Source organism: Talpa europaea, assembly GCF_964194135.1.
Source record: "Talpa europaea genome assembly, chromosome: 10".
In the NCBI taxonomy this organism is placed as follows: domain Eukaryota; kingdom Metazoa; phylum Chordata; class Mammalia; order Eulipotyphla; family Talpidae; genus Talpa; species Talpa europaea.
The window spans coordinates 17,648,137-17,660,585 of NC_140077.1; the positions used below are offsets into that span (position 1 = coordinate 17,648,137).

A 12,449-nucleotide genomic window follows, 5' to 3' on the forward strand; every position below is an offset into this window, starting at 1 on the left:
CCAATGTCTATAGTAGAGAAATTAAGATCCAAAGCTTTGTCCACATGGAATGTCTAGATGGGGTGCATTTCAGATCCATCAACGTGGTGGTAACTAAAGATCTGCTTCATGCAATGGGTCAGCCTAATTGAATAGATGTAATTACAATCTGTTAATATCCATGTGGACCAAGTAGAACATCATTATTCAGACTCTTATATGTACATTACTATGATGGCTCCACATTTCTTTCCATCCTGGGGCATCAAGTGCTGATTTCCCTAAATATGATCCAAGAGATTTGAAAGCGATTCTGCCACATGTCCCAGACTGTGAATTTCATGAGTTGTTCAATTGGACCCAGTCAGCAGCTTCAAGTTAGGACTTGACCTTGGATGGCCTGGTGAGGGGAAATCCACCTCCAGTAAAACGGGGACCAGCTGGTCTGGACACTGAGAAGGAATTATCCATGGATATTCTGTCCTTATTTCTGTAAGAGAATTGGCGAAAGTCAGCTCCCTTAACATCTTTTTCCTCTTCTAAGTTTGATGTACCCTAATTCCTGGGGTAAGTTAGCCACGGAAAACTTCTTTGATTAAAGCTTCCAGTTTTAGATAAGTTGGTTGTTTAAATCCAATTAGGTGTTCAATGATAACACATAGAATTAGGGAAAAATACAATTAAATGTGTCCTCCTAACGTTGATCTAAATAGGGACAGCCGAGCTCATTATAAACCAGATACTATGGACTTGAGGCTGCTGACTTGTGATCATCTTCCTCGTTTACAAAATACTTGTTTGGCTCCAAAGATCAGTTAGAGTAATCTTTCTCTTGGCTCAATTATAATGACTAATTCATCATTTATCAACTTTTATATTCCAAAGTCCCAGTGGAAACTTATAAATATTTACCACACATAAGGTATCTTAATTAAAGTTGGACATTTATAAAATACAAATTTTCCTCTCACTTTGTACAAGCAGCAGCTATTATTAGAAATAATTTAAGATATGAAAAACAGCTGGTAAAGATAAAAAAGCTAGTACTTTTGCCAACAGATAAGGGGAATTCTACCCTAAAATCTAAAGTGTATCTCCTATATAGATTTCCCTTATACTGAGAGAGAGAGAGAGAGAGAGAGAGAGAGAGAGAGAGAGAGAGAGAGAGAGGTTGCCTGCTGAGGTACTTCAAAAGGACACAAATTACCTATTATGTAACTAGAGATCTCATAGAGAACAACTTTGTAATCCTTTTTTAAAAATAAAACTTAAGCAAATTACTAAGACTGAAACCAATTAGAGTTGACAACTAGGAATGATTTACCTTAGGGAATGAATTCTGCTTTATGGGAAAAAATCTGACTGGCACTGCAGACTCTGAGCCATCTGGGGGCCCTTGGCAGGGGGCAGGGGGCAAGCGGGTGGGACTAGAGTGTGGTAAGAAGGGTATTTGAGAAAAACAAAAGAAGGTAAAAAGGTAAAAATGATCAGAGTTATTTTATAAAGAGCGTTTCGGGGGTGGGGGGAACATTCACAGAGATTATTCTAAATTATTCCATTTGGAAAGGACCTGTAGAGGATTGGTTAATCAATCCAGCTGTCTCTTGGCCGAATTGATTACATTATTTAAAAAAAAAAAAAAATCCTCCATAAATAGGACAAAAGCTTTAGCCTTGAGTAGATCCAACAAAGAGGATTCCTTCAAGTACTTTGGCAACTTGTCCACCTCCTGACTGTCTTAGATGCGGGTGGTGTTTCCCTCCTCCCCCTGGCCTCTCTTGCCTGAAATAACCTAAATTTTCCTCTCTGAAGGAACTTAAGCTTAATGCTTCTGGCTTGGTCTAAGCTGACTAATGGGAATAATGCCTCCTTTATATTATCTTTTTAATGTATTTATAGACCATTATAATGACTCCCTTCAGCCTTCTTCCTTGCAGTCTAAACCATCTCAGCACTTTTGTTCTTGCCTCTGCATATTTTCCTTCAGCACCTTCATCTTTTTTTTTTTCCTTTGCTCATCTCCCATGAACTCATCACTCTGTCTACCTCCAGCTTATGGGCCCCCAACTAAATGGAACCACCAACGAAACCCTAATCAGATCAGAGTGGCTATGAGTGATGAGCATTTAAGGACAAGAGGAGGACAGGTAAGACAAAGATTCTAGAGCAGCACTATCCAATAGAACTTTCCACAATGAAGGAAAAGCTCTTGCTCTGGGCTGCTCAACTTGGAGTTCACAAGCCATGTGTGGCTCTCAAGCACTCACAGTGTGACTAGTGCAACTGAAGAACTGATGTTTTAATTCGATAATTGAGATTCACTGAAATGTAAATAGCCATGAATGGCATGTGGCTGGGACAGTGCAGTACCAGAGGGTGGGCCATTGGGATTGGAAAGCACACCCTCTGTTGCTCAGCATGCTCTCTGCTTCCCCAACACTTGGGAGATCCACTAGGTCCGAGGAGACTAGGTCCAACCCCAGGCCAAGGCAGGGAAGCCAACTCTAGAAAGCTTTCAACTAGCTTTCAACTGGCTTTCAATTAGCTTTCAACTCTAGAAAGCTAATTAACTCTGTAGCCAAGCTCACTGTTTGTTACAGGTCTCCAAAATGGAGTCCATGAAGTCTAGAAGACAAGTGAGAAGACCCACAGCAGGGTGGGTTTGGGGGGTAGACAGAGATATTAGACTTTCTGTTTATATTTGTACCTTTAAAAATTAAAAGTCTCACTTAATAATAATTATGCATAGTAATAACATTTGCATATAATTTATAAATTAAAATATATTGTAGGTAAAAAATTATTCTAAAATAGAGATTTTTTAGACAATAGAGGGGGCAGTCTGAAAGTTCAAAATGTTTTATGGGTAAGGGTATGTAGTCGAAAGCTTCAAGATCACTGAGCTAGACAGCTTGTTTCATGTGGAACCAGCCACGCTGACATTTTAGAAGCACAATGTTGGTGTTCTATTGTAAAAGAAACCAGTAGTGTTTCCACTCACTTAATTCATATCGCAGGTATCGGTGGTTCTCAAACTTCAGCATGAATGGAAATCACTTGAGGGGAAATGAGCCTGCAGATTTCAGAGACCCATCCAGAGCCTGCTGATTGCAAATATCTGGAAATATCTGGAAATGGGGCCCTGGGATTCTTCATGTTTAATAAATCTCACCAGCGATTCAGAATCAGGCAGTTGCTAGACCCACATATTGAGGCATACTCATCTAAAAGACTCACCTAAATTAGCTATAATTTTCTGCGGTGGTTTATTCCACCAAGAGTAAGATGTTCTAATTTACAAGAAGGGTAGATTTTTACTGGCAAATGAATTTGCATCCGGACACTTTAAATAGCTATTTGCCACTCGTGAATCATAATGCGGAAACATTTAAACCATCTTTCACCACGTCTCTGAAATGTCCGTGTGCATGAAATAGCAAACTTGACTTGCAGCCCATAACACAAATGACTACAAAAATAAAACTCGATGAATTTGCCATGAGGCTAACCAAAGTTCAAACCTACTGATTTACCTGGGCCCACTTGCTCACCCTGAGATTAGACAAATGATGAAAACCCAGTGAAGAAAATATTTATTCTCCACAGGAAGCCCAAATGTCAACATAGTATGTGCATAGTATCTTACTCTTCTCCTAGAAGAGTAAGATCTCAGGTTGAGATCCCAGAGCAGACACTGAAGTTTATGACTAGACAAGGACAGAACCCAGAGAGAATTTATCTAAAACAGGTGAAAATTATTCATGAACCGCTTGTAATGGAGGTGGCACAGCTGCATGATTAGAAAGAACAGATCTCTTAGGAAAATTACCTGTGGTTTTAAATGTGAATATGCTTCAGCCCATACACGGCTGCTTGTGAACATCACTTGCAAACATATTCCCCCTGCTGCACGTGAGGCCCACCAGCCTTTTCAGATATGAAAAGACCCCTGATAGGTTCCTAAAGTGAGCCGCCGTTCCAGACAAGACACGTATCTTGCTCTGATACGAACTAATAAATGCCATTTGTGCCACTGCCCTTGCTTTATCCAAGGGCAATATGGGACTCCGACTATGTACCACGTCCATCCTTCTCAGCAGGTCAGAGGCGCAACAAAATCAGAGCATTTAACTATCTTACCTCTGATCGTGTTCCTTGCGTTTCTGAGCAAGGTACTTCTTCTTTAAATTCATCAGTTCGTTGGTAAGTTTCTCGATTTCATACTTGTATTCTTGGCTCTGTGATTCATACATATTCAGTTCTGAAGACAAAACCTAACATAGCAAATAAGACAGCATTAACAGAGGAGACACACCGGGACCATATCCTTTTCTCAAAAATTCTTTTTAATCTTCCATTTATCTCAGTGGGGTTATAGCTGCAAAACTATCGCCAGGTCTAATAGCTAATCTGAATGTTTTAATTGGCTCAAGCTCTGTGTCCAGGTAAAAGCCTAGTTGAAGGCTCACAATCCAGTGACAGGTGAACACTCATTCCTCTGCACAGGAGAACTCGGACCAGGCAGCACATATGCGAGTGGTATGACTGTTTCAAGGAATGTAAATAGAGACAGAAAAACTCCCAGACAGTCTGAAATTGCTTTCGAAGACTTTTAAAAAGGACTCAAGACATCGCGAGGGAGCACGATTCATTTGAGGATTAAGGTAAAATGTGTTCTGGAATCATCCTGCCGCCGCCACCACCTAGAGATTCAATTTCATGGTGAGAGACGGCATGTCTGGAGGCTGTGGTGCTAAATGCCTACCTCCTCTCTACAGTGCCCTTGGGGCCTGTGCACAGCTGCTTTCTGTACTTCAGCCCTGGGACATGCCCCTCTAAGAAACAGGGCACTATCCCGTGCACAGGAGAGTCAAGTGCAGATGAGCGGCTGTCATCGGTGCCTGATGAGCCACCTGGTACATCGTCGTGCCCAGGGGATGGCCTCAGGGTGGACAAGGAGGGTGGGCGCTCACTCCTCTGAACAAAACATGGAAAGCATGCCAAAGTGAGGTGTATCCCACAAAGTGGTCCGCGTCGGTGGGCAGTGGTATTAAAATATCCTTCCCCATCATCTTGAAAGGGGCCACACAAGCCCAGGGCCCCTCATTTCCACTCCAAGGCATCGTCTTCTCCCCATCCCTTTCCTCACTTGCTCCTCTCCCTTTTTGGGGTGTGGAGAATGAAGGGGTCTAGTGGCCCCACAACAGGGGGTAGCTCAGAAGTTTGCCCTCTTCCTCTTGGGACTGGGGCTTTATCTAAGAAAGGTAACAAGGATGGCATTTGGGAGACCGGCTCATTGTCCAGGTGTGCTCCCCAGAGTGCAGCTATTCTCAGCCCAGGAAGCAGCAGGGGCGCTTGCTTACTTTCAGCTGCTTGGTCTTCTCCCGCAGCGTGTGGCGGTAGATCTGTAGCTGTTCCACAGCCTCAGGGCCAGGCTGCCGGGCCAGGATGTGCTTTAGTTCCACATACAGTTTCTCCTTTTCCTGGTGGAGAGACACCAAGGTGGAGATAAACAGCCCCATCTAGACGAGCAAAGTGCCTTTAACAGATGGGTCAGCTCCACACTCATTACATTACCTGTAGATTCATTCATTCGTTCAGATGCGCATCAAACCAATCCCGGCCAAGGGCCTAGGAGGTGCCCAGAAGACAAATGAGGAAGAGAAAGTGTCCATCTACCTGGTCTGTTTAGAGAACGAACTCCAGAAGGAAACCAGAGAAGAGAATGAGGACCCTGCTTAGGATGCCAGGACAAGCAGGAGATGGAGAAAGCTGGACCTAAGGCAACTGCAATGGGAAGCAGGTTGATGTGAAAACATCTCTGAGGTAGAGTCAGTGGGGTCTGGTGAAAGAGCAGATGGATGAGGATGAAGAAGCAGGAGCCCAATGACTATTGGACGCAGGGAGGCCAGAAAAGGAGGCAGAAAAGGAGGCCAGAAAAGGAGGCTGCCGGGACTGTGCTCACTTCTGGTGACAAGCAGGTGTGGGATACGTTGTGTTGAGGTCCAGTAGGGGTTCTGGAAGAGGAGTTTAAAACGTGGTTCTGGAGCTGAGAACTGAGGAGCAAGCTGGAGTTAGAGGCAGGACATGGCTTAAACCATGAGAGAAGATCCATCAGCCAGGGAGGTGTTGGGGGAGGAGAGACGGGGCAACCAGCTTTTTGGGGGAACCAGCATGAAAGCAGTAGGGAAGGAAAGAGCAATTAGAGAAAGAGGATGAGGGAAAGTAAGTGAATGTCCTCCAAACCAAGAATAGGCAGACATTTAAAAGTGGGGAATGTAGGCCTCCCCAGTGGTGCAGCGGTTGAGCGCTAGGTTGCCCGCAGCCTCTGCAGCACCAGTTCGATCCCCGGCCACATGGCGCACAGACCCCTCCTGCCGCCCACTGCTCCCCTCAGCAGTGTACTTCGTCAGTCTGCCTGTTCTGCTCCCCGCTCTGGCTCTGGTGAATTCTCTCACGCTCCCACGCCTCTGACTGTACCCAGTGCTTGTATAAATAAATACATAAATCTTTAAAAAATAAATAAAATAAATAAAAGAGGGGAATATTTGGGTGGCCAGTGATATCAAGTGGGGTAGAGACAAGTATCGCGAGGGGGGCTGAGAACAGCCTTTGGGATGGGCTACAGGAGGGCACCACTGACCTTAGAAAGCACCGTAACATTTGGGGAGCAAAAGTCACAGAGGTTGAAGAGCAAGTCAGAGGACCAAAGTAAAGAAAGTGAATCTTCTAACAAATATGACAGGAATAAAAGATCTGGAAACAGTTGAGTAAACAGATGAATATCCAGAAGAAGGACTATGCAGATTTGTAGAACTAAAAGACTTCCTAAGACCCCAACCTAAATCATAATTCCGTAGCTTAATCTAACCAATAAACAATGTAGAATTCCCATTTGTACTCTGAAGTTTAATTGCTTATAACGTGTTTTCAGATCCTTGAACTAAAGCTATTACCTACAAGCAAAGATTTATTTCTAGGGCATCTCAAGTCTAGATTCCCATTTTTCCCTGAACTGCAATAATTTGAACAAACATTGATAACTAGTGTGTCTACTCATTTGTCTTTGTACATATTTATTTCCTTAAGGTAATTATGTTAAAGGGAAAAAACAGATATAAGTAAAAGCTCTCTCATTAAATGAAACATCCAGTCAAATGGAAACTAATTTTTGCCTGGAGCTAAGTATTTGCAGCACTGTCATCAAATAATCTGTTTTTGCCAGAGAACATACTAGTCATTTAAAAAAATAGGCAAAAGAAACACCATTAATGGGTCATTGTTACCATTTGTTCTAGCTTTTCCTTTCCCCTGGCCAAACTGTGGAAATTTTATTACAAACGACATGGCTTGACTTGATGCAAAAGTGTGTACACGATTTAAAAATTAGTCAGATGAAAGAAGTTTCCGGAGAAACTCATATCAAAAAGTACTCCCTACTTAGGAAATAATTCCATAAAAGACAAGGAAATCAGAAGGCCCGCACAAAAGTAGTTTGAACAAATAGAATTACAAAGTGGTGATTCTCCTCTGCTGTGGAACACCTCCTGTCACACCTTACAATATAATCTTCCCAGTAAATGGATGTAGCAAGCAATGAGAAAGATATCAGGTGGTGAGTTTATTTTCTATAGCCACTTAACGCCTGCTCTGTTGGAAAAATAACACTTCTGACAAGGCTTCAAGATTCAATTTGGAGAGGGTAATAAATATGAGGAGCAGCTCATGGAACTATTTTGTCCATTTCTCTCCGCTCACCTCTGTCTCCACCAGAAGATGGGCAGACTTGAGCGGTAAAGAAGCCCAACACCACGAAGAGGGAGTCATCTGATTGGTGATAATGGCTTAAAATGAAAAGACCCTCTTAGAAACTAAATGTTTCACAGATGTAATTCTTTTCCACTGCTCCCGGTAAGGAGGGAGGAGAGTGACACAGAAGAGAAGTGTGGAAGAAGCCAACAGTTATCTCACCAAAGGTGAGAATCCCAAGGGCAAGCCAAATGGATGGTGCAGCCAAAGTTCCTGGACAAGTCAAAAGCCTGTGTAGTCAGGACACACTCAAGAGTCACCATTCCCAGCCACACCTCCACTGACATGAAGACGCATTGTAGCCCTAAAAAAAATCTGGATCAAACTGAGCTATATGATTCCTAAAGGATACATGATCACATCAACAGAAGAATGGGGCCAGGAGGTGAAAGCCAGGTGAGAGGGTGTCAGAGGTGAGAGGACAACACCGCTCTCTCTCTCCTGTCCTTCACCATCTCACTAAGCCCTGCCCATGAAATCCTCATGCACTGTGCCAACAATGTTGCCACTTCCTGCCTCCTCCTCTCACTCCTGGGTTTTTCTTTCAAGGCTGCAAAATGAATTGAAATGGATTTATTCTAAAGGACAATTGAGCGACTGAACAGTAAGGATCCACAGTGTGGAGAAAAGTGAAAAAAGGAGTGAATTACCATGAAAACTGTGGGCATATTCAAAGTCAAAAAGTTCTGAGAGTTAAATAACTCAGGACAAGTGATGCATGCACATTCGTGGTGGGTGGAAAGAATACCAAATGAAACTTCAGGGACTAAGACAGTGGCAGTATGAAGAGCAGAGGGAAAGGGAGTGGAGTCATTGCTTGAAATGCCTAGTCAGGCTTCAAGGTGCATGGGCTTTGGTCCATGTGTATACCAGAAAACCTAACTGATAAAGCCAAAACGAAGACCAGTCAGCATTAACATTCCAGCCATGTGTATCATACAGATTTGTATTTTGGGAGGACGTGCTAGTAATTTAGATAAATATGGAGTGTTTGATGGATTGAAGGTCTTAAGTACGATTGTTTTTCAATTTATTTCTCTCCTAACCCTCTACACGGGCCAAGCAAGCTCTTCAAACATTGTGCAATGGTGTGTATAATAACCCCATTTAGAGACAAAGCGTGCAATTCTATTATAAAGAGAATCTATCTTATGCAACAGAGACTCATTAGCTGTCCAATGTATATTGTCTCCATAAGCCAGCAGTGGCAGAACCAGCTGCCTTGTAATACATATCCTGTCCTTCTTCATTAAATTGCATCCATTTCCTTTTAAACCCAGTCAATTAATTTGTCACTGGGTTAGAAGCACCATATGTCAATGAAACATCATAAGAAAATCATAAATAGTTTATTATTTCCCTACCAACAAAAGATTGCATCTTTAGGTTGGCATTTCTTTATTCAAAGTTTGTTCCTAACGCACATCAACATTATTTTGTAGCATGCCTCACCAAATTATTTTATGAACAATTATACTGAATAAACAAAAACAAAAAAAAAAAGCTAGACTATTAGCACCAAGAGACTAGCTTTCTCTTTGGCCGAGCTTGTTTTGTGAGCATTAACCATACTATGTCCATCCTTCAAACGATGCCCTCTTCCTAGACACCCCATTCTCTCAGCTGGACAGACTGTCAGATGTGGTTATGGATTCTTTTGTTTCAAGAGTCTCTGCCAAGCTATGCTAGATAACAGCATGGCTCATTGTCAATACTGGCTGAGTAGAGTGGTGAGGAATTAATTACAGTCTTAGCTCCATATAATGCTGTCATTATATGGTGACAGTCTGAAACCCATATCGGAACCTCCAGCTATGGAATCCCTCAGACTTCAGGTATTTGTATTTTATCTGACAATAAATTAAAAGTCTACATCCAGAACAGTCTATGCAAATAAGAGTTGGTGCTATTCTGGTACAATTCTGAGGAAGAAATTGAGTTGCTCTCAGAACTCCTTTCCCCACCAAGCTACAATTTCATCTTCACTGTCGGTTTATATTCCATCTTTTGCTTTGCATCCTCGGCTGAAAACAGAAGGTAGCTCACATTCAGTGTGCACCTCACCACCTCTTCTTCCTCAGCTCACCCACTCGAGGCAAGCTAAGAGGAACTAATTTATTCTGTTTTAATCTGAATCTATGTTTGGTGAATGCCAGTGCGTTGACTCGGCTCACCCTCGATTCATCAATTTGCTTGGGCGAGCGCTGGGAATATTGCCTCACCTTGTGAACTAAATAACTCATTTGAAACAGGCAGTTCTCCTCCTGATGCAAAGACATCTTATCTATGCCCACCAGGGGAAAGCCACCCACTCAGACTTTCAGATACCACTACACCAAGGAGAAAGACACCGTGTTGTCTTCACTCTAGTTTGCCCAGCTGGGTTCAAGATAGAGTTGATTTTTCTTTAAATCCCAAAACCACTACTTTTAAGAGACCCCACTTCATGGAAGATAGATATATATATATATATATATATATATATATATATATATATATATCTTTTCTGAATGTCATAAGACACCATTTTTTTACTTTAGTTATTTAATTATTTAGAATTCACTCTTTCTCTCCAATTGAATCAAGAACCTTTAAGGTCAGAACCACATGGATCTGTCTCTATTTCTCTATTTCCTTCATCTCCTACCACTGTACTCTGCTCATTCTAGATGCTCCATAATTTTGTTACTTTCACATCATATTGTCAGCAGACCATGCCTAACATATTTTAGCAGTGAAATCAACAAAGGTAGGATATATTTATGTTGAGAACTTTCCTTTGAATTAGATCATTGGGTAACATCTTTGGGTGAGTAGAACTTGTTTAATTCACACTACTGAGCCAGTGCTCTAAGTTTCGTGACTTTGAGCTAAATTTCTTTATTGTGCATATTGTGTATAACTCAGGAAATTGCTTGATGCACAACCTTGATCTCTTAGTTAAATGTGTATAGTGGTTTTCTGATCACGCAAGTGGTTTCAAATGTTTTTTTTAATTCATAAGACTTGCAAATGAATTCAAATTAATTAGCTCTGTAAACGCTACTTGTAGTGCATGTACTCACTGATACACCTAAGTACAAAAATGCAAGCGTAACTCTTAAACTACAATCCTCAACTGAACAATGTATTGGCTTTTTGAGCAGCCTCCTTAAACAGAAATTCTAATTGCACACATAACTCTTTTTCTATCATTAAAAATATCCAAAATATTTTTCCTCTTTGCTTGGTTCCAATCCTTTTTCCATCCCCCTGCCTCCATCCATACTTCTGAACTAAAGACTAGAGCCAGATTTAAAATTTTAAGCAAAATTACTTCCCTCTATATAAAAAGGCAACCTGCAAAATTTATCTAGAAATGCCTATTTTTGTTAGTAGGAAAATAAATTAGAAACTGTAAACACATTATACTTCTATCTAGCCTTAGAAAAGGAAAAAATAATGGCTGATACCTTGGGGTTTTCTTGTTTATTAGCTTTATAACGAAAATGTCAGCAAAACTGAACTCTGGACCTATCTTGTTTATGATGTCATGAAATGGTAAAGCCCCCTGGAGAGGATGGGAGATGCTGAATTTGGGGATGAAACAGAATTACACAGCTGAGTTCCTTCTGAGCAGGAACTACTTGGTTACACAGTGGTTCTCATCTTCAGATATAGATGATTAAGTGTCTCATGAGGCATATGTGAAATTTGCATGCACTAACCTTCACCATTTTTGCCTCAGTGGGAAAAATGCTTCTGTTGCTTTCTCATATAAGCAACACAAACTTTCTTGAGAGCTCTTTTTTTTACAAGAGATTTTATTTCCAAATGCAAATCTATGTTGGTAAAACGCCATAAACAGTAAATAATTGTCTAGACTAGTCTGAGCTTCAGTATCACCACACTGTGCTTGTTTTAGCTTTGCACCTAACCCAGCAATTTCAAGTATGTAAAGAATATTCACATAGTAAGTGATGAGAGTGTTGATGTTTCCAAAAACCTGTAAAAAAAAAAAAAAACAGGTCTAGAAAATTTCAAGCCAACTTGATTTTTATGTAGCACCAGCATGAAATGTAGAATGGGGCTGGTTTTATGCAAAGATAAGTAAGGTCCAAAACCTCAAGGAATTTACTTGAAGGGGAAAAATAACTAAGTCATAAAAGAAGAAAATAATACCAGGTCCCCAAAGAGGTACTAAGAAAAGACTGTAGTTTGAGGATAGGTTCAAAGATAAGAGAAGCAGGCCATTGGTTGTACCGTAGAAAGTATTTCAGATGGTTCTTGATGGGTGTAGTAATAGCAGCAATGACACTTAAATTATGAATTAGTGAAAGAAATATCACTACTGAAAGAAGAAAATTGACAGATAACGCCTCTTAATGTTAATCCACTGAAATTTGGTGACCAATTTTTGTAATAAATAGTAAGGGGAAAAGTTTGGATAATTTTCCCTTGAAAAACTGATCAAAAATTCATAAAAATAAATTTTCCCTATAATTCTAAAATTAAATTTTAAGTAAAATAATGTACTATTTACTGGAACAAATAACTGGCCATTTAAATGATTAGGTTTTTATGTAAACAACATCATATTATAGTATGATTTAGTTTTCTTCACATATCTGACTTCTGCAGTACAATATCTTAAGTTTTTATTATATAAAAAGAATTTATAT

The 12,449-nt window shown here is 40.7% G+C and overlaps 1 protein-coding gene across 1 annotated transcript in view; it reads right to left on the reverse strand.

Moving 5' to 3' along the window:
* Positions 1–357: 357 nt before the first annotated feature.
* Positions 358–12,449, reverse strand: part of CFAP58 (cilia and flagella associated protein 58) — a gene marked incomplete at both ends in the record, with an annotated part of 84,425 nt that continues 72,333 nt past the window's right edge. The window contains 3 exons of the mRNA XM_084244557.1: positions 358–469; positions 4,120–4,253; positions 5,343–5,462. Of these exons, the coding sequence (XP_084100683.1) occupies positions 358–469; positions 4,120–4,253; positions 5,343–5,462 (366 nt within the window). The remainder of the gene's footprint in view (positions 470–4,119; positions 4,254–5,342; positions 5,463–12,449) is intronic.